Below are 23578 nucleotides of genomic sequence, written 5' to 3' on the forward strand. Positions count from 1 at the left end.
GACCATCCTGGTATTATTTTTTGATGCTGCACTTTGAATGTCCAATATCTAAGTATTCAACCAAGGAAGTTCTTCTTAACGTTGTTATTTATTTTCCTCTTGAACTTAGTAGTGAGCTTCTGATTAATAAGTTTTTTCAGATTTCCCAAAAGCAGTTGATTTCACTTTTTTTATCTCTTTCAATGACGCAAAACAACGTGTCTGTTTTGTGTTGTTATAATAAATTATACAATGAGAAATTACAGAGACTTAATCGTGTTATTAATTGCCGATCCCAGGTGATTTTATAAGGAATCTTTCAAGGTATAAAATATCACTAATTCGGTTATCAACTAACTACTCAAATGAAACAACTTTTGGAGAATTAAAACAATCCATTCGGCTAGATAAACTGCTGGTTAATAAGTTAAAAATATTCGATAGTTGTTTATGTTATATTTTTTGGTAGGTTTATTGGCTATCACCTTGCGTTCTGCATCCAGAAACTTCTATCGGCTTCAAATGAGTTCCCCTAGTTTAGTACATTTTAAAGGCTACAAATATTTCTTAAACCTCATTTAAATGTTGGTTTCGTTTTGCTTGACATCTTGTTATCTTATCAGGCGCCGTTTAAAACATGATGTGATAAGTTATTTATGGAAGATTCAATCAAGGATTTTATTTGTTAATCTTTTCATATGTAAGCTTAATTAATTGTTTTGTCAAAATTTTCTAAAACTATTTCAGCATATTCATTAATTCCTAGGTCAGCAATACACTAAGTACGATGTCGAACCAGTCAATGATGAATCGCAAAGAATACAACAAAATAATGCGGATCCACAACACTCAGGTGGATTAATTAATCCTTGCAAATTAATAGATCCGTTTAAAATTGAGTCGAATACTACAGCCCTGACTAGTGATAACAAGACTTTCAGGATTAATCCTTCTCCAAGAAGGCCTAGTGAAGCTACCTGTATGGTTTCATGTAATTCAAACTTTATTCAGAATACTTTTGTTAGTAAAGTGACGACTACAAACGCAGATTTTAAAGAACAAAATGCAGATAGTGAGTCTGGAACTCTTTTTGGTCACTGGAGTCTTAAAAGCGGTGCTGGAACTTTGGATTCCCAACTCTTAAACAAAGGCTGTGTGACATGTCTTCCTGGACGTGAGTGTCTAAAGCCAACTGGATGGTTCCTTTCCAAAAGTGGAGTAGCAAACACAACTTCTGCGGTGTCAAAAGAATCGAAAATCACTTTCAGTGATCAACAGTCTTCTATAACATGTAGTTCTTTGGCACCTCTTACCAATAAAGAAATGCAGATTAATCACGAAGATTCTTCTTTTGTCCAAAACAAACAACATAACACAAGTGAAATAACTGAAGAACATAAAATTACTAAGAGTCATCGTTCACATAAACGTCGTCAAACAAAACGTCATCATCAAGAACAAATCAAACCAAACATAGCTATTACAAGTGAGATGACGAACAGACATGAAAATACAAACTGCTGTGAACCTCTTAGCCCACTTCACTTATCAACAGTGGACGTTGTATTAAGTAAAAAAGAGGTGTGTCCTGAACAATCATCTCCTTCATCTCTAGCCTCCTCTGATAGCTCTTCGGAACATGTGTTAGTTTCCCCAAGAGCATCATTCTCCTCTTCCTCTTCAAGTTGTACAGCCAGCATTAAGAAAATTGATCTTGTTCATGCTGCACAACATCAATCATGCAGTTCATCAACTTCAAGTAGTTCGAGCAATTCTATCACGCAAGCTGATTTCGAAGCAAACGAAGCCAGAAAAACGTCGTTTGGTTTCGCAGCCTCTCTATGTACTTCTGCTAACAACGTTACTTTTAAAAGTCCATCAAAGTCAAATACACGTGGGTTAAGTTCAGGTTCAGGTCCTACATTCCCAAGCGGTCGAAAATTATGGCATGAGTTAATTCATTCAAATAGTGGTGGAATTCTGCCATTACTGAGTGGGTTAAGCCAACGACATTACAGACCTCAGTCTCAAATGAAGTAATTTCTAAAATATATGTAATTTAATCGTAATAACCGTTTAAGTTTAATATGACTAAAGTAAACCTTTATTTAATCGAGCTGTCGATCCTTTAACAAAACATTTTATTTACTCCTACTTCTACTAAACTCCTGAAATTAAGTTGTTCTCATAAAAGCCAGTTAGTACTTGATAGTGAAATTTATCCTCGGAAAATGTTTTAGATAACACTTATTGCCAATATTTAATCAAAATCTTCAAAAACTGATTTCTCAACTTAATCATTACAGCAAACAGAACTTTAGCGGCGTAGTTCTAATGGTCACATTGATCAACTCTAATGGGAAGGTCAACAAATAATAATGTATGACAAAAAAGACTAGATGAAGATGCATTGATTCCAAACCAAGATAAAAAATTAATCAATATTTTTATGTCCTTAACCATACGATTATCGCGGAATACACTGACTTATACGACCAACTAATGATGTATACACCATAACTAGCAGCCCAGAGCCCCTATTGGTCATTTTTCTGCTTAGTCCTGCCTGTTAACTCCAGAACGCCAATTTCAGCCTCCGCGGTATGAATTGCATATTTCAAACATACTTGGTTTATATACAAACAAAATCAGACAACGTCACACCAAAAAATGCAGTGTAACATTTGTACAAGATGTACGAGCTGTGATTGTGAGAAACTGTTACTAATAAAATGCGAATATCTCAAGAATAGTAAACTATATGGTAGTAGTCAATAGGTCAAATAAAAGCTTATAATGAAGGGAATATGAACATACATATAATTACTTTATAGTTATACATTAAGAATATGCCTATAATATTAGTCCATACGTAATTTCTAACGGTTAACACTCATCTATTCTCGTCCGGATATAACAAATATAAATTAACGACATCAGTTGTTTGATATCCTGACTGACATCTTTGAATTTTAATTACCTTTTCTCAGAATCTCATTCATCAAATCACATCACCACTAAATTCAGACGGTATGTATATGTCTAAAACAATTGACTATTCCTTATGACCTCCCCATTTTCTCTCCTTATAACAACTGTGTATGAATATTATGTGAAACAAAACATTATTATCTAGTTTATACACGATTATTGGTAGCTGGATAAATTTTACACTCAAGTCACCAATCCTTCTTCAACATTTATTCTAGCAAAAATACAATTTAAATATTTCTAGAAATTTTGAAAGAGTGAATTTTATTAACAATTCATTTAAAAAGAGGATATGTTTTAAACCTTTAAGTCAATCAGAAATTCTGAAGTAAGAAAAGTCACTTCTAATTCTGTTTAACTAATTCTTATTTTGTTTGAACTTGTATTTTCACTTTCGAAACATATACTGGAGGTTTTTCACTATGCTGTTCAAATGTTCCATTAGTACTTGTACTCAGGTTTATATCCATGATAGTAAGCTAAGGAACTGTTATAAAATAATTAGTCATCCATTGATTCCCTTCTCATTAGCTATCGAAGGTATAACTCGTTTACACCTAGTGCCAAAACAATCCAGCTGATAGCAATTAATATATGAAAATCAAGTAGATGTATAAAGTTTCTAAGTATTTTGGCATTACGATATCCTATGGTCTCCGTCAGCCAACCGAATTTATCATTGGTTTAAAATTAATCCACTCATCGTCATAACTTATGTTCCTAGGTATTAATTCTTATCAAGGTCATCGGTGTATACTGTTATGAAGTCTTGGACTTGGTGAAAACAATCTCTTTATGTCCTCTGGTGTTCCGATGATTATCCAGCTGAAATCAGTCTTTTTTTATCACAAACTGACTTCAAATATGCAGATGATAAAAGATATAACTTAGGTTTGAGGACTTTATATCAGGAAACTAATTAAAACGGTTTCGTAGATCGGAACTTTAAGGGCGTCGAAGTTGATAAAGTAGAAAATACTAAATGAAGTTTTTACTTTTATAATTAACACCTACAAAGTGATCATTGATATTTTACATATTACCTTTTATAATAGCCGTTCTACGTATACTTTCTGCTGAGAGTATTTTCGAAACTTTGTCTTTAAATGTATACAAAATAAACTCAAATATTGATATTAATAAAATGGTTACCTAGTATGTTTTATTTCTCGAAATTCAAATTACCAAACTTGTGAACTCATTTATTTCTAGACGGTTCAAAGCCTCACCTTCGATAGCTCCGGAAGCCATTGTTCAGAAGCCTGATTTTCAATCTGTAACTACTAGTTATATACAAAACCGTCATAATTCTAAAAAAGCTGTTGATAGATTATCAACACATATCCATAAATCAAGCACACAGTTAAGTCCATCAAATAATCCGCTTCAGGAGTTTCAACGTTGGTTTTCATCTGCCAAACATCTCATTCCATTTGGATGGACAAGCAATGCTACTAGTCGAGGAACCGCAATGAATATTTCAGCTCCTCTTCCTTATCAAACATCCGGAAATGTAGGTTAATTATCAGAATCTGATTATTTTTCATGATAATCCAACTGTTTGACAGCGAATTCCTAAAGAAAAGCTTAATGGGAAGATTAAATGTGAACTGTCCCATTTTGTGTTGTATCTCTCACCTAATAATGGTACATTTTTGAGATCTCAATTAGTCCTATTTTATTGAAACTTTAATATGTAATTTTAAACTATTTGGAGGGATTATGGGCATATATATGGGTAAGAATAAAAGAAATTTACGAAAGTTGAGTTAAAACTAACCTTTCAAATTGTAATGCACGTGTATCTTCAATAGCATTGAATCCATATGCTAGTACATCATGTTGTTACACCAAACTTACCTATCTTTGGTTAACAAATTATTTGACTTCCATCATTAAACACTGCAAATATAAATCAACAGTTTTCTTCGACGTACTACTTGTCAAATCTAAACTAACATGTTATTTTACAGAAATCCATTGACAAAAATATTAGAAATTCACAGAATTACCCGAATTTATTACTAAAGATTTCCGATGTAACCTTTGTGCTTCTCATAGCAGTCGGTTCAAATTTTTTATTCCATAAAATAAACGAATGTTCAACGTACTTACCAGTTCTGTGATTATTACATATGACAAAAATCTGCACATTCATTCAACAAACAATCAACCCATCTATTGTTCTTGTATTCCTTTAGTGCTATGAAAGCCACGTCACTAGATCTGAAAAGGAACAATGCTTAGATGTTACATCTAATCCTGTATCATCCACAGCACATCAAAATATAAATAACCAGTCAACATCGAAGACTGGACGTCTTGAACGATCTGCTAGTGAATCCTATTCACGTTCAGTCAGTTCCAGCTTGAATAACTCTAGGACTATTGTTCTGGTGAATTTAGAACAATCTAGCATGGATGATGCAAATCCACAAAAACTGAAATCTTCAACAAAGGATTCAAAGAATACAACTGTAAATGAGACGAAGATATTGACACCAACAATTCATTTACTTCCACCCAGTCCTACAAGATCATCTTTTAAGATTAGCGGCAATAAAGAAATAAATGTTGTTAAAGGCGATTTACATGATAGTAAGGTTCTTTTAACATCATGTTCCAATTTTAATTCAAAACCAGAATCAAATAACAGTGAGAAAAAACATCCTGAAGATAATGAGATATATAATAAGTCTAACGTGAATAAAGTTAATTTGATTTCTGAACCGAAAAATAATTTCTTGTCCAACTTACAATCGAGGAATTTTACGAGGCCATTAAATCAATCAACTCAACAAGAACAGGGGAACTTTCGTACTTCTTCCTCTTCCTCTTGGCGGCTATTTCCATGTCCTCTTACGTTAAACGAAGCTAATCGTTTGGCTGTCACTCCACCAAGAAAGTTTATTAATTCCGTATCAGGTAACTGTTGCTCATCACCTACCGAATTCCATCCTAATAGACCAATGTATAACGTGTCAGGATATCAACACTCAAATTTCAATCATGGTCCACGCGTTAATCTTGATATATCTCATACAACAATTACTGAAGCTACATTTAGAGAAGAGATGGATGGAAAGCGTCAGATCATAAAAAATACCTTGAATGATAATATGTGCCAGAGACACTTTTCCACAACACCAACTACACCAGTCAGTCGACCTAATCTTTTATGGAAGGAAGCATCTGACCAACCATGCGATCATGGCAGTTCTCGAGAACTAGCTCACTCATTACGTGAACAAGATGAATGTGATAACAATAAACAAACTAATGTGGATGTGAAAGGACCATTAAGTAGCTCAACAAACGTTAATAGAGAATGCAGCTCAGTGATTAATACGTGGTCTTCTAATAATCAACTGAAAAGTAAATCTGTGGTTGATGATGAAAACTGTATACTTGATACTATGGAAAATAGTCAAGAACTCGAAAATAAACCATCAAGCAACACTTTGTTAACAACATCTAGCTCGTCAGATCAATGCAGTATACCACGTCCATCATCTGGCACCATGCATCTACTTACAAACTCTGATATTCATCAATTATTGAGTCTAACTAATTTGAAGGTAAGTATACTTTTAGTGATTAGAATAATGTAGTTGTATTTAAATTTTTAAAGAGGATTTTGAAGAAGAGGTTTTAGACATGCGATGAGAAAAATAAACTTGAACTAAAATCACTGGGACTAATGACTATTGTTTCACAGTAATAAAAATTTATCAATTGATACAAAAAGTATTTTTCTTAAAATAAAACAAGTATATTAACTGTAAATGTATATAAAGTCCATCTAGAAAATATTGACACAAAAACTACTATTTATACATAATGGTTAGAGGGTTGTCGAAAATTTCGCTACATTTTACGACAGTGGTGTGAAAATACTTCTCACTAAAAACCAAAATTATAAATTTCTCTGTAGACTTCTCTGTGTGTTAATTGCTTGTATTCGTATTAAATAAATCATTATGCGGCCTAAAACCTGACTCTCAGTTGTTGATCGGGAATCACTTATGTGTTTAAAAATCCCCATAGAATATTCAAAAACGAAGAATATTTGAGCGAACAATTGTTTTCAATAACTTCATCATCAGGCTCTACAGTTATAAGTCCATAATTATAATATTTTACAAAGGCCAAAAATAAGGCATGTTTTAATGAGTTTGACAATGTTATGTGTTAAAAATGGTGAACGTTTGCATCTGTTACGATATATATATACTTCAAAAAGAAAAAATTGTAATATTTGCAAATTAGAAAGGTCATTCAATAAAGGTCAGTAAATTGTTCAGTCACAATAAGATAATAGTACTATTGCAAAATTGAAAATAATTTTGTCAACTGAGATAATAATAATATTATATCAAAAACATTTTAATCATTTTAATCATCTTATAATAATAATATTGTTGTGTGAATATAACATGTAATAAGGGGGGGTGTTATCAAGGTAATTACGGTCAACAAATTGGGAATGATGGATATGAAGATTAACATATAGATAATGATAAATAATGATAATAAGGAAAATAAATAAAATAAAGGAAGGGGTAAGAGGTTTATAATATTCAGTCTAGGTATTCGGTGACCCAGTCGTAGGCCAGGGTAAACATAGAGGCTGGATATATTTTTTCTGGATGCATAAATTAGGTCTTCTGGAGTTGATCCAGATGGCTTCGGCTGTGTAAAGCAGTCGTAATCTAGCTCCTTGAGGTAGATATTTTGGAACTTGATATAAAACAGAGAAAGCTTCTTCTATTTTGATATGATGTTCACTATCTACCAAGTGAGAAAGAATGGTGCTGTTAATTGATTTGGTGACTCCTTTTCCCAACCATGCTGGTACATGTTCACGAACACGCAAGGATAAAACCCTCTGAGTACGGCCTATGGAACTAGCTCCACAGGAGCAGTTGAATTGGTATACACACATGGAGGAGCCCATCTTCGGTAACTTATCCTTGGTTAGTTGTGTGAGTACTGGTTTAGTCGAGAAAGTTATGTGTAACTTGGCGGCATGAAACGTCCTCTCGACAGATCTTTTGAGTCGACGTGTTAGAATATCACCCGCTATGTCGCCTTTAAAGTCAAGTTTCAGATATAAGGTCTTTTTACTGACTGTGTCGCAATGTCTTCTCTTTTTAATACTTATGTGTTTATAACGTGATTCAGACTGTAGTCATGTATCGTTTAAGTATCCAGTCTAGTCCATCATTATTTTGAATATCATCCAAATGTCGAATCCATTATTATATTTTTCCGTTATAACGCGACTTCAGTTGATGTACATCAAAGTGAAGAAAACATTTATCAATTCAGTTTGTTGTAAATAAATTAGTCCTATTTCATATCCATTACTATTAACTACATGATAATATATTAAATAGTGAGTTTCAGTAAAAAAGGAGATTAGAGTTTCGTCACTTTAATTTAATTATATATTTACATACGGCTCAAACCTAGAATCCATCATTTTAAATGCCAAAACGTTGTCCACTTAGACAACGAGTCATGAAATTTACTTGTTTGCTCAATTTTTACTATTTTTATCATAAACTGTTAGTGTTTGGATCTTACTGTGGTTTACATCCAGGACTGAATCTATTAGTTTAGTTTTACGTTTTCGTAGCCAACAAGTACGAAATAAGACAAAACGAAAGATCTTAGTTCTTCTGTAATCTAGTATACGTAACATAGTCAACTTTTAAAGACAGATAACACCAAGTTACTACCCAAGAATCCCATATCACAACAGAGATAAATTATTTCAATTTTAGACACTAATAACTAGGATATACAAACTGTTACAACCGGTAATGTTACGTCTGTAGTTCATTATGAGTCGATTAAGTTAGTTGTGAAGTTTACCTATAAAATAAGTCAGTGGTAAAATATATCAATAAATAAACCGATTTCTGAAAATAATTACAGAAGTGATACCGGTACGTGGGTATGATGGGATTGATACGTTAAAATATGTAACATAAGGATAAACTGTTTGAAAGGACGTAGATCGTAAATTATTTTGAAAGGTGATTTTTACCAGGTATTATCACAATGTGATGCAACAGCTGTGAACCGTTATTTTTTTAGTAGAAGGACTGGAATACCGTTTTGTACAATGTTTCAAAGAGCATTTCCATCGTCGTCAGTGGGCACTTGCAATAATCGACTACTGGAGAGGTCTGCCTTTATACATATACTACATTGTTTCATGACATACTGATTGAGACAGATTTCACTTAAACTTATCAAATTAATTAAGGACAGGAAACTATCAGCAAGAAAGGAAGATTAATAAGTTTACTTACTGTCACTGATGTAAGCATTTCTGAGGCAGTATCATGAGAGATGTAATCTTCCATGCAGTGCACAAACAATGTTTAGAATTTTGTTTCACGGATAGATTGTAGCAAATTATTCGACTCTGAAAAATTGTTTGCAAAACAATTCGTAATGTATCGCCTCAGTAGACGTGAAAGATTATTTAGTATCTTGAAAAAAAAGATTAGATTAAGTCTATCTCGGCTTCCATAAATGAGCATCCATATCCAGGAATATGGATTGTAAAGCGCCGTTTAACGGATCTCAACCTAAGTTTAACCTTAGTGCCAACACTACTCAGAATTAACGTACAATATTCTAGGAGTGGTCGGACCCATATTTATGAACTGAAATATGTTAGTCCTTTTCATAAAGGTTACCTAGTAAATAACCCATAAGTTGGAGAGATTTACAAATATTCATTAAAACCTGCTCTGTGAAATACAGATTGTTAAAATATTTGATCTATGGATGTTATACATATACAACATAGCATTTCTTAATGTACTTCTGGTTTCCTTTCGTATACTATATTTCCTTCAAATGTCATGTTTAATATCGATTTCCTCATTTTAAATTGAATCAGGAAACTGAACTTGCTCATCGTTTGCTTGCTGAATATCGTCAAGCTTTACTTCAACAACAGTGTCTACATACAAATAGTGTTAGTACACCTAACTTGACTGCAAGTCAAGAGTTACAAGTGTTGTCTTCGTCAAATGCAGCAGAAGATATAGAAGGTCAAGGAGATCAGATAAATACTTCAGCTCCAGAAAAACCTAGGTTTGCTTTTTTCTATTAAATTTTTTACCATTGTTTGTAGTGATCCATTCTTTTGTCTAGCGCTTGTTATGACCTAAAATTTTTTAGCGTTGCTTGTCCAATTGTCCAACGCTTTTCTCTGTCTTCAGTTTTAGCCTGGCAATGACCAGGTGATAATCTGAAGTTATATCAGCTTCACTCTTTGTTCTTATGGTTTCTATAAACCATCCGAATTTTCAATTCACGCATATGTGATGGGTCAGGTGAAACCCATGTAGCTTTGTTCATGCGTCTACCAGGGAATGTCATGATGTCTGTGACCATGGTGTTAAAAGTAAACAGATCTACCGATCTCTCACTGTACTCAATCCTTTATCCCAGTTCCTATAGCCTCATGATGTATTCATACCTCGTTTTATCTATCCCTACCTTGACATCTTGGTCCTCCATCAGGATAATCAGGTGTTTACTGAGGTATTGCTCTAGAACGGATTTCAACCTCCCACAAAACTGGTCTATATCCCTCTCACTACCATTATTAGTTTGGGCGTGGCACTAGATTACATTTCTGTAATCTTTTCTTTTTTTTGTTTTGGGGTAGATTCTGTTTTAATCGGGCTTGGGAATGACAGTAAACCAAGAAGAGGCTGCAGGAGTGGTAGGAAATAGAATAGCCAAATGAAATGTCACCGTCTTCAAAGTCACGCTACCGATGTTGTATAGTTTGGGGATATAACGCTTATCAGAAAAAGTGTCAATTATGAAGAAGCATTAAAAGATACCAAAGACAAGACAATCTTACACAATGTCGTAAAATTGCCTATATGTATATATGAAGTTATTAAAGAATAATATTACTTTTTTTTAAAAGTTATATAAAGCAAAATGAAATTGTTTCTTCATACCCTTACTCTGTAGCTTATAAATAAGTAGAAATTCTATACTTTGATTTTAACAAAAATTACTCAGTGAACTAATTTGCTTCTAGCAAAATATAATGCTATGCATTAGTGCTTTATAATGCGTTCCACTTTTATATAGATACAAAGCTTTTAACAAACGGTCTGATGAGTCCAGACAAACTTCAAAAAAGAGTCACGGAACAAATCATATTTCTTCTGATTCAATGCGCAATCCATCTGAAGTATCGCACAGCAGCCAAACAGCCTTGAGATTAAAAGTTCGATGTAATCGTAATATTGAAATTCAGTCAATTGATTCACCAGATTATGTAAATGCAGCCGCATTTAGAAATGATAGACGCCACACAAATGAGAGACCGGTATGTGTTTGAATAATTTATAGCTGTTTCAAATGATTACTAGTTATCTAAAAGGCCAAAAGATTATGCTTGTTATAAATAATAAGACTTTTTAATTGGTTAAACTATTGGAAATTCGTTGAATAGCTCCGATATAATGTATCACAGTTACAGACATTAGTGTTACACTTGAATCCTTACTTAATAATAGGATCGATTGTCAGTCTATAAAATTATACACTTCGTCGTTCAGAAATGCGATGTACAATATTACATATATGACTTATACTTGTAACCACGACCTCACCTTAGATGAAATCCAAATCCAACTGTCGAGGTGAACGGATTACATTTAAACCACTGAGTCAAAATCCAATCGTCCCTGTCTTTAGTTTTTGTCAATTTATAGTATTAAGCAATAACTATCCAATGGTACAGATGGGAGGCTATCTCACTCATGACATGAATGAACTCCAGAAATCATAAATTCTCACTAGAACCACACGAATCCATCTCGAATCTAGCCACTAAACATCACCAAATTACTGTTTGTTTGTAGACACGTTCTTTTGTCTTGATAATCGACAAGTATTTGTTAGCATATATTGAAGATATTCTGTATAATTAGATCATAGATAGATCAGTGCATCTACAAAAAAGTGTTTGTTAAAAAACCTAATAATAAATATTACACGTTTCGGGAATAGAAAAATTACGATATCCTTACGAATGAAAACAATAGAAGTTTGTGCTTGTAAATGTCAAAAATACTGGTAATATAATGACTACTCGAGTCAGATAGTCAAATAAATTTGCAAAATAATAAATCTGGTTAAATTAGGATGAAAGTAATAGTAATATAATTAACAATTATATCAAACTTCCAACCAGAGATTATTTGAATAAACTTTTCATGTGCAGAGAGAAACTAAATCCAATTAGATGAAATTTGATTTATGAAAATGTAGAAGGAAAGAGGATATGTACATTAGGTTAGTGGATTAATTTATAACTAAAACGAGTATTAAATCCAGAAACGAAGGTAAGGTTTTGATGCAAACTCGAGTCTTTTGTGTCAAGTTAATATTACTTTCGCGGCCTTAAAGGTCTAGAATTAGGAATGATTTTTGCAGGTTATTTTTAATACAATATAATTAGAAAAATGAGTAATTAATCTTCGTCTAATGGCCTGTTCAACATAAACTAGTTAAGATCGAACTGCTTACAATAATAAATACACTTAACTCTAGTTTAATCTCGATCTATTTCCCTATACTAATATTGTAATCATTACAATTCTCATAACTACCATTACATTTTTAACATTTTATTTATTTAGCTAAGTTTAGCAAGTTCAACAGATATTGACTCGAATGCAACATTTCGTGTACTGTCAAGTTTTGAAATGCGTACAAGCAGTGGTGGTAACTATTCCACTGGTAATCTTATACTTACGAATTGTAGTATAGGAAGTGAAGAAGCAACTATGGGTTTATCAGTAGATCTGACAAATCCTGATAGCCAACCTGGTGTAGAATCTATGACAAGTCATTCATCTAATAAATCTTGGGATCAAGAACAAAAGTCAATAACAGAAGGAAATCACCTTAAAGACCATAAAGATAACAACTCCAATACAGAAGTTTGTCTACACGAGGATTTAACTTGTACAGATGTAGATAAATTGAATATTTATGGTCAGCCTCCTGATTTATGCATGACACAAAAAGGAACTTCATTTCCAATTAAAGAATATTTAAATAAACCGCGCTCTAAAGTTCAATGTAATCATCTTAACTCACAAAGACGTCATGCTATCGGAGAGTATGAAAATCTTGAAGCGATATCTTGTGAAAAGAACAAGAAAAATTATGTAGGTTATTTTCATACTTATCATTTGCATTACTAACGTTGTAGATTTGTAAAGAGAAGCCATAGTTTTCTGAGAAAATGTTATGGTACACACTACAAAATGTCTAAATTTCATGTTTTCTCAATTAGTATACATTTCTATGGACAGTGAAGACCGTGTTCAAAAGGTTTTTAGTTCCTATCGTGTAATTCAAATTCCTTCTTGCTTTTATTTCTTTTGAAGACTATTGAATGATTACGGAATTCACTTTCGAATATTCACCTCCTTACTATTAGGTTTTTCGTTATTAGGCAGACAAAACTGAAGAACGTATGACATGGCATAAATTTTAAATTAGTACAGGTTGATATATTACACATTGGAATAGTGAGAGAGGAAATCACCAGGAAGAGAACAAACGAGTAGAAAATCAAGCCTTATGAATGCAGCTAGAAAAAAGTGAAAAATTATCGAGCACGATATTTTCGAAATTTAAAAGATTAAAATTGGACGTATCTGAATCATTTTGACTGATTTTTAGCTATACTGGATAGCATCTGCAAACATAGGTATAGTCATATTGAGAATAATACCTAGGAATTCTGTACGTTCAAACACAAAATAAACCAACACAATGATTTTATTGATGGAACTCATGTGTCGATTTGGTACTTGTTTCTCTTTTCCCAGTTAACTTTGGCCATAACTAGTATATAGCATAGAGACCATTGGTGGCTTATTAGGCGTAACATATGCCTCAGATATTTCTTTTGGTGAAGGTGTACAACCTCTTCAATAGATTTATCATTTCTACCAGAACATCTACCCATAATATCACCATCAGTAAGTTAGTTGCACTGCTAGTCACAACCAACTCTTCGACTGTTTTCAGTCACGTACTACAAACCGATGGAATTTCTTCACGTTTAAAGTCCATGCGTTCTAGTCTTAAAGTCATATAGAGTAAACCACTGAAGATTATGCTAGCTCTTTCACAGGTAGTAAATAGTCTTGTGTGAATCCTACTTGCCATTAGTCAATAATTCACAAAAGCGGATAAAAAAAATACATAGAAACCCATCTTTCTAGTTAATTAAAAGATTGGCGAAATACCTACATTATCCTTGACTAATTAGATATGTAGATATTTAAGGTCCATATGTTTACTGTTCGTAAAGAATATCTAATTATCTCAAAGATTACTTAGTAAACTCCTCCTATTCAAATGTTAGTGTTGATGGTAGCACAGTAATATAGTTCATAATGTTTTCTAATCCACCGAACGTTTTATCAAACAAACCAACTGAAGTAATCATCGACAGCATGAAATTATGAAGTTTGTAAACTTTTTTCGAAATTACGAACCGACTATGTTAGACAAGCATTGATATATTGGAAGCATTAAACGACCGTTTCCAGTAAGCAGCTCCTCAACGTGAGAGTTCACAACCAATACTAGGACGACAAGACCGTTCAGTGCTTCCAGATTTTTGATGGTCGTCTAGATTGGTTCGTGATTTCGATAAAACCTAACGCTCTCCACAACTCCATACTGACAGTTATCATGTGCTCACAAGTGATTAGCTTTGAGAGCAAATTTTAGATGTTCTAGTGAGAAATCGTGACCAGTGGAGTACAACCGTGTTAAGTGTGAGAACGGTATCCACCAAAGATAATGGAAGAGTGTCATGTGATATCATGAAATGACCGAAATTAGACTTGTACACTATTGGATAATGGCTCAGTTGTCTAGAGGTTATGCGTTTGCGGACGTGACCGAAGGCACAATACTCGATCCCAGTCTGCAGGGTCTTGAGATGCACACTGCATACCAAACAGAATCAACTACCCGGTGCTACCAAATTTTAAATGGTTGTCTAACTTAGCTCGGTTCATGATTCCAGTAATACTATAATCATATCTACTTCAGTAACGTTAAAACCTATAATACTACATCTCCAAAAACGTTTTTTATTTAATGTACCAAAGGCAATCATGACTATAAATGGTTAGATAGCTACAAAAATACACCAAACTCAAAATTTTACCTCATTTCAGCTACAGTAATGAAAGGCTTTTCAGACAAATCATCTGAAGAATATTTTGAACCAGCAACATGTGGGGTTATTTAGTTCAGGATACCAGTTTATTAAAACCGAACCCTATCCCATATTTTTTCCATATGTATTTGATAACATTTTTAATTGTTTGTGTTTAAATAGCATCTGAAAAAAGACAGTTTTGTTTTTCATTTTTTATTTGGCAAATACATTACTTATCTCAGCAAAAAATACAACCGTATTTGACCTAGTAACTCTCAATACACCTTTTTTGTTGTTAAAATATGTAGTACAGAAGCAATTCAACTCTATTTAGCGTACAATTAGAATTTGAAGCAAAAAAGTACTTATGTATAAATGTTTTGAACTGTTGGTAGCAGTCAGTTAATTTTAACTATCTACTTGAAAATGTTTGAAGTCTTGTATGTTATCGATGTTTATAGGTTATTTTTTATTGAATTTGTCTATTTTGGATTATTGACCCTTCAGTTATCAGTTTTTCTCCTACAGTTACCAGATTATCTGTGCAGATCTACACATGAACATCATGATGGTAATCATTGCATATCACACGATTCTCAGCCACAAAGGACATTGAGCAAAAATGTGATTTCATCTTGTAATACTCCTCCAGAATCGTTAACAACATTGACCCGCTCAGGTGAATCTACATCTCCTTCACCATCAACTTATTCAGAATCGTCATCTACACTATCTTCATCTTCACCTTATTCAGATTTAGGATGTATCGATTCAATTAAAAGAGTTTCATTACGAAAACATTCAGCTGGCAAAACACCCTTCAACACAAGAAACGAGGTACAACACTCTTTACCATGGCGTCAATTATGCTACTTAGAAGGGGGAACAAAGTTTAAGAGGAATCACAGAAAAGATGAGAAGTATTACCAAATGTTTTCAACTGTTATTACTCCGCGCTTTAAAAAGCGCATTAAATATTGCAATTGTAGCTGTCATAAATCAGTTGAACACCTTAAAATCAACAAACCCAACTCATCTCGAACAGAAACCAACGATTTGAGTCTGATAGATGTATCAAATCCTTCTGGATATAGACGTATAAAACAGAAAGCTCACTCTTTTGAACCGTTTTCCAAAATTACTAATGCTAAGCCATCCGAACATCATTATACTTCTGTTTGCTTTGAAGATGTAAGTAAAGGTGTAGTTCCCAGTGAAAGTGCCTCAAGTAATATTCAAGAATATCAACGGAAGCATATCAAATCGTCAAACCGCAAATCACATCATATTATTGCGTCAAATATACCAGTCAGCGTAAATCGTAGTAATTACCCACCTTGTTGTTATTGTGAACAAATGGATTACCATTCACATAATGATGTGAGCGATTCTATGAATACATCACCAACAGATAGTCTTTGTCTATCATCTGCATCCTCTTACTCATTCTCTACTTCTTCCTTAGATGTTCAACCAGTGTTTGACTGTCCACATCACTTCCATATACCCAGCTATACGTCTGTTGTAATTGGACATAAAAGTGGACGTAATCATCGAAGTGGTAGTTTAGAGCCCAGTAGCATTATTCACCGATCTATACCACGTAAACCAAAACCCAGAAATTTTACTAAGTCTTCAAAGCGCCGACTATCTGTAAGAAAAGAATATCATAATGGTAACAGTCAAAGTACAAACTCAGTTGGTTTACATTATTCAGAAAATTACAAACGTGAACATTGCAGTTGTTGTGAATTCCATGAGTCTCCTACAAAACGGGATTTGCTAGAACAATATAACCGAAATAACAATAATAGTAGTAACACTAACAGTATTAATGATAATAAGACCATCAATAATAAGTCAGTGAATTTATTTTTTCGTTTACCGTTTACGAACGGTTATCATGATAATGATTCATCCAAATATTCACGACATTTTGATCATGGTTTAAAGAATGATGAGAAACCGCCTATAATTGTAAAGCGGAAATTTAATGGACTAAATAATGGTAATAATATCAATTGTCAGCATACACACCGAGGCGAATATTACTCTACAAAAGAAAAGAATTTAACCGATACACCATTTATTCAAAAAGGTATAAATAATAATGATGATACTGTCGCTACTACTACTACATCTACTGCTACTATTACTAATAACAATAATAACAGTAATACCTATTCGTGTAATCATCAGAACAGATCTGCACAAAACTTTGAAAATGAAGGTTCTTTTAAACCACCGAGGCCAAAAGATTTGAAGGTGTTTTCACGAAACCAAAATTTCAGTCCTGTTGACTTCACAAAATATCGATCAGTAAGTGATTATAACCTAATATCAAGCGGTGAATAATTTGGTCTAACAGCTATTTTTTAAATTGATTTTCGATCAGTGAGTCACAAAAATTGTTGACAACTATATGGCCTTTCTGAAAACTGGTATTCATAATAACTTTATATTTTTTTAGGTTGACTTATTGTTGACCACTGATTTTGTGTTTTGTACTTAGTAGTAGTCAGGACAAGTAGTCTACATTGGTAATCACTTTATATAAGCTCAAGATGGACGCTTCAACATGTACTTATAAATTCAAATGCTCTTATTTAACCAGTTCCATGATCTGTGATCAAATCTATAAACAGGACCATACATCTCATCTGTTTAGTAGTGAATATTCCGTTTAGATAGATGGAACCATCGTCAATTTATATCATCATAAATAATGTTTCTAATACCTAACTCACTTGATATTATTATTAGCAACAATTATGAATTCGTCACTGTTGAGCCTAATTAGGAAGACGCCGAAAGTAATGCTTATGAAATATTAAAAGTATATATATATATCACTTAGTGATCAACACACATGAGTTGATTTACAAGTTAAACTTCTCGACACAAATAAAGGTAGTATTAAACTGAACAATTATAAACAGTAAAAAGAGAGTGGGACTAGTTATGGTCTCACGTGTGCCTTATTAATTGAAGTTAACAGGTTTAAGACCTCTCTCGGCTAGCTTATAGCTGTTCACATTCAATCGTTTCATAGTATTAATGCCAACAGAAGAGAACATCGCGACGATAAAAAGTTTAAGATCAAAACGCCTCAATTTTAAGACAAACATTTAGATGGTAATTAAGAATTCACCAATTACAACAAGATAAGCCGTTTTTAAATATCGAATGAGCGTTCACGTGAGATCAAAGGTTCGGAGTTTGGTTTCCGGTTGCGGATCATGGGTTCTCACTGATGAGAAGTCCCATACTTCGACGAAGTGACCATTCACAGCTTCGGGGTTTTAAACAGTTGCCTAACTTAGGTCATTTCGTAATCTCAACAAAATTTATAATAATTAGATTAAATTAAAGCCATTTATTTTCAGTTGTATTCTATCTATAATATTCTGGTCTTATTAATTATAATATTAGGAGTTCAATAGACAATAATAAAGTTTAATATTAATTGTAGGTAATGCATCTGGTCTCATACCCCAGCACTATTAGTTACATACACACGGTATACATATATGCTGATTCAATGGACAAAACATGATTATAGAAGTTATATTGATACTTCGTTGCTAAATCTTCTATTCCATAGATATGACTAATATTTTCGACAGCTTGAATAACTGCTTAATTTTTTATCCACATATTATGTTTATCTTTTCAGTCTTCCGGTAAAAGGATTTCATTTTTCAAAAAGAAAATTCCAAGTGAGTCACAGATTATGGCACATGATCAACTTCAGGAAATGAATAAGTCTACGGAAAAGGAAGCCATTCAGTGCAGTTGGACAGAAAAAGGAAACTTACCTACACCAAATGCATCAATCCACACACCTCTCCCTTCACCTGATTTACTTTGTAGACCTAATGCGAAAAACAACGGTTATGCTGTAGGAAGCCTTCGACCATCCAAAGTATCAGATTACCGTCGTGAAAATTTGATCAAGTTAGATGACTCTGCATATTCGAACAAATTACTTTATCATGAATGTTACCAGGAACATGAAAACCATAGAAAAAACGGGCCTAAGTTTAGTCCATTAAGTGAACCCTGTCAATTAGAAGAACCTCAAGAATCGGGACAGAACACTTTTGTCAAGCCTTCAGCCAAAACAATAAAACAGAAATTATCTCCAACAAACGACTTATCGCCAACACATGCATTAGTTTACACAGCATCGGTAGTGTTTGGTCCAAAACAACAGTCAGATCCCAACACTATAAACAGCAATCACTCATCAGTCGTTCATGAAAAATCGAAAGCTTATGAGCGTCAATCAGAACCAAGAAATATTCCACTTATACGCAATGGTTCTATGGAACCAGATGATTCAAATAAAAAGAATACTACACTTAGGAAAGGAAATATATCTACAATACCATTGATAGCAACAGATCACAGTTGCATTTAAAATGACATTAAGTTGAAAGAACACAGCCATCTAATGATACACGATTTCTAAGTAAGGAGTGAATATATATTTTACCTTGATAATTTTGGTGCTAGCTTGGAAAACATGTGCTATTTTCCTAAACATTTTCAGCTCTTACGATATTGTCCGCACGATTATCAATACAAGAATAAAATCTTTTTCTATGCGACAGCATCTCTAAGTAGTCATTATGTTTTCATAGAATAACCACCTAATCATCTTTTCAATATGGACGACATAAAGAAACAGGAATTTAATTGCCACTGGTTACGGAATTCAGTTCGACAGTATCAGGGAAACTTTTCACCCATTCCACTAAAACATTTTGATATTCTTTATATTACTTAGTTTTGACTATCAGGTTGCAAACAGCTGATGAGAGTCTTCGAAACGACATAGATTTACATTATTCTATCTTGTTCTCCGTACTGATCAGATAATTGCAAAACTTAATTCAATATATATAATAAAACATATGATATTTAATAACGTATTATGAAACAAATTTTTTGTCCGCACATTATAAGTAGTGATATTAATGAATTTATATTTGCGATTAAAAATAAGGATAACTCCAACGTTTCACTCGACAGTGTGGTCAAATTATTTAGTTTAAAATGTGAAATTGTGATAAGAGAGGAAACGTATGTAGAAGTGTCTAGATATGGCGTGCAAAAAACCATTGGTCAAATATATCGCCTTGAGCTATTGTCCGGATAAAATCGGTCAGTCTGATTGATAGTCACAAATGAAACTTTTCAGAGAGTAATTGGAATGAAAGTTAATAAGCCTGGTTTTTTAAAACATATCTAAACGTGAGTGATTAAAACGAATGGGTGTGCACTACTGTTCTCCACATAACATGAAATCAAACAGAAGTAGTAGATTGAATCTATATTCACTTATTATTCAATAGTTGCTATGTTGCAGTTGATTTTACCCCATCTCATATACTTTGGTTGTTTGGGTTTGCCCTTATATATATGCGACTTCGAATCCACCAGGAAGCATTAGTTCCTTCAAGACTACAGGTACACCTTGCCAACGAGTGCCAAATAACAAAAAACTCAGGTCTAGGGCTTCTTATAGATTACTTCCGACCATTTAACATCTCCCGGGAAGATTTTTGTCCAGCCGACTATTTATCTCGTTTCTTTTGAATATAATATCACTATTCTGTCTTCAAGTTGTTTGGGGAATATGCTTCAAGTGTAGTTCGTGTCCCTTTACCTTGCGTTCAATTGTTGCGATGTCTCAAATACATATACGGCATTGCAGTTAGTATTTTTGATCTCATAGGCATTTATGTCATCCTTCCACGGACTCTACCTCAAACTTTTATTAATACAGTTTTTATGATTTTCCCAATCTCTTTTGAAGTTCCTTTCAGGTATGGGATAGTCATCAAGTTGACAAATTCTTTCTGTTGATCCTTCTTTTCTCCCAAACTTTCTTCTTACCTATTCCTTTCACAGTTTTTATGATAGTTATCTATCGTCATTGTTGGTACAACTAAGTTTTACCCGGTTTATCTGTTTCTCAGTTCTATAACAAGTTGATGAACTCTGTTTATCAGATTTGTAATGACTTAATATTACTGACAGATCATTTTCTGATCTGTAATCTGGATATTTCTGAGAATTCTATGACTTTAGGAATATATTCACTTTATAAACAATTATTATATTATATTTCACATAAACAGTCAAGAAATGCTTATTTGGGTCAACAAATTTGGTGTCATTGATGAATTTGGTACTATCTGATATACAGTTGATATTTTCAGAATGTCTAATCCATCCCGCTTTCTAATTTGAAAGGTGTTATCTACATACGGTGACTAATATTTGGATGAGAAAGAACATCTCGAAGTCAAAGTTTCCTCCAATGGATCCATAAAAAGTATGCAACAATTGGAGGTACTGTAGGTCTCATCGCTCCACCTCCTGTTTGCCTGTAGAGATCTCGAAGTCTGAATAAAGTTTTAAAAAGGCTTCAAGCCAGTGTGTGATTTTAGAAATATGTATATCCTATGTAAGGCTTTCTTAACAGAGACATTAGCAAGTAAAGAATAAATATTAGAATTTACCATTAATCCGTATCCTTCTATATATATAGGAGGTTACTTTTAAAAGTAAGAATTATCTATTTACATGATATTATTATTTTTTCATTTTATTGTAAGAGATTTTTTTACATTCACATGAAATTGAGCGTTAATAATGATGACTGGTTTTCGAAAAATATGACATGATCTATATCTGCATTCTGTAGCTCAGGCGATAAGACACCTGGTCAACGAGTCAGTATTTACTTTTTGAAACCTTGTGGTAAAATAAGTTTATTTTCAACCCTAATTTCTATATTTGTAGAACATTTATGACGAACAAGTTAATTTTGGAAAAGACTGGGAGGACTGTTAGTCCCGTGCTTTATTATTAATCAAATGAATGAGAAATCCGCACATTCAAATGAAACAGAAGTTAATTTACATGCTACAAGTGGTACAACAAAATAAACGTGGGTTAGGTTTTGCGTTACATATAGAGTTAAATACTCATTTGTCGTTTGATTAGTACCTTATTATGAACAAGATTCCGTTCACAGCAAAGTGTACTCAGTTCATAATTTTAATTACTTTTCACACCTAAGTGAAGAGAAACTTATGGTTTTTTAGGAAGATGTTTAGCATATAAATTGTTTTTTGTTATTTTCCTTCAACAGATAAAATCAACAGAATGAAACTAATTATTCTATCTCTCATCATACAGTGCAAATGAAGTAACTTTTAAAGCTGGTAAAATCAGTTCAAACTTCCTCTCCTTGTACACAGTTTACGTTGAACACATGAGAAGTTTCAAGTTATGTATTCATAATTTTTACGTTGTATTTCTAAATATGCATCCATTTATGAAGTGCAGGATAAATGAACTCAAGTATTTATTACAATCAAATGTTTCATTAATTCAGTTTGTGATACCGTAAAAAGAACTCAAAAAAAATGTAGTTCATCGATTTCACTGGTAGTTATTTTTAATTATAACCCATTGAGTGTTGATATCTAAATATATAATTATTTGTGATACTAAATTGTGAGATTTTTAAGAAATTCTAAACCACAATCTCCAGAAACAAAAAGTTTCATAGAAATCTACGTTAATTCCTTCTACCATTTAGTCAATTCATTTGATGAAGTTAACGAAATTTATTAACTTAGAAGTATGTTATTGATAATTCCGTGAGATAGATCTATGTCAACTTGTAAAATATATAACTAAAAAGAAGTAAATGGCTTAGCAACAATGAATGAAAGAAATGAAACACAAAGTATGTTGCTTTTCTCATTAAGCTTATTGAAGAAGGTGATTATGTGACTATAAAACTAAGAAAGAAACAGATGATAAACTTGATAGCATCCGTTGTAACAAAGCACTTTAGATAGTTCGTAACAGGAAATCGGTAAACTGTACCAAAAATAACTAGAAAAGAAGACAGCATGCAATCGCCACACCATTATCTCAAACGGACTCACATCGGAATTATTCATGTTCTATGAATATAATTCATAAAGTAGGATCTAATAATCCTGATACCAATCTACTCTAAATATTTTACTCAAGTCATATATCTAAACCCAAAATATCCTTGGTGAAACTAAAGACAGCACTCTCTGTGAGTAAATATTATATTTATTCACATTCAGAAATAAATGAGAGTGAGATTAATAGTTTGGCTATCGAGCATAGTAAAAGGGCGCCTCAAGCAGTTATTTGGATGCTTGACCATGTTAATAATTCATATTAAAGGAAAAGAAGTCAATATCAGTGCTCAATACTAATGAATCTTCTAAATGAACACTTGAATCAGTTTCCTAAGCTCTTCTAATAACCCCAGACTAACTCTACATGACA

The 23578-nt window shown here is 33.0% G+C and overlaps 1 protein-coding gene across 2 annotated transcripts in view; it reads left to right on the forward strand.

The window, feature by feature from the left end:
- Nucleotides 1-22753, forward strand: part of MS3_00004031 (uncharacterized protein) — a 40060-nt gene extending 17307 nt beyond the window's left edge. The window contains exons 12-20 of one of the 2 annotated variants that reach the window (XM_051211915.1): nt 746-2015; nt 4183-4483; nt 5172-6548; nt 9893-10089; nt 11110-11350; nt 12669-13202; nt 15752-17542; nt 18900-19697; nt 22392-22753. In XM_051211915.1, the coding sequence (XP_051072038.1) occupies nt 746-2015; nt 4183-4483; nt 5172-6548; nt 9893-10089; nt 11110-11350; nt 12669-13202; nt 15752-17542; nt 18900-19646 (6458 nt within the window). In that variant the 3' untranslated portion in view covers nt 19647-19697; nt 22392-22753. Of the gene's footprint in view, nt 1-745; nt 2016-4182; nt 4484-5171; nt 6549-9892; nt 10090-10669; nt 11351-12668; nt 13203-15751; nt 17543-18899 lie in introns of both variants that reach the window. The other variant, XM_051211916.1, reaches the window with a different exon arrangement.
- Nucleotides 22754-23578: the final 825 nt, after the last annotated feature.

The sequence above is a fragment of the Schistosoma haematobium genome, chromosome ZW (genome assembly GCF_000699445.3).
Source record: "Schistosoma haematobium chromosome ZW, whole genome shotgun sequence".
NCBI lineage: Eukaryota > Metazoa > Platyhelminthes > Trematoda > Strigeidida > Schistosomatidae > Schistosoma > Schistosoma haematobium.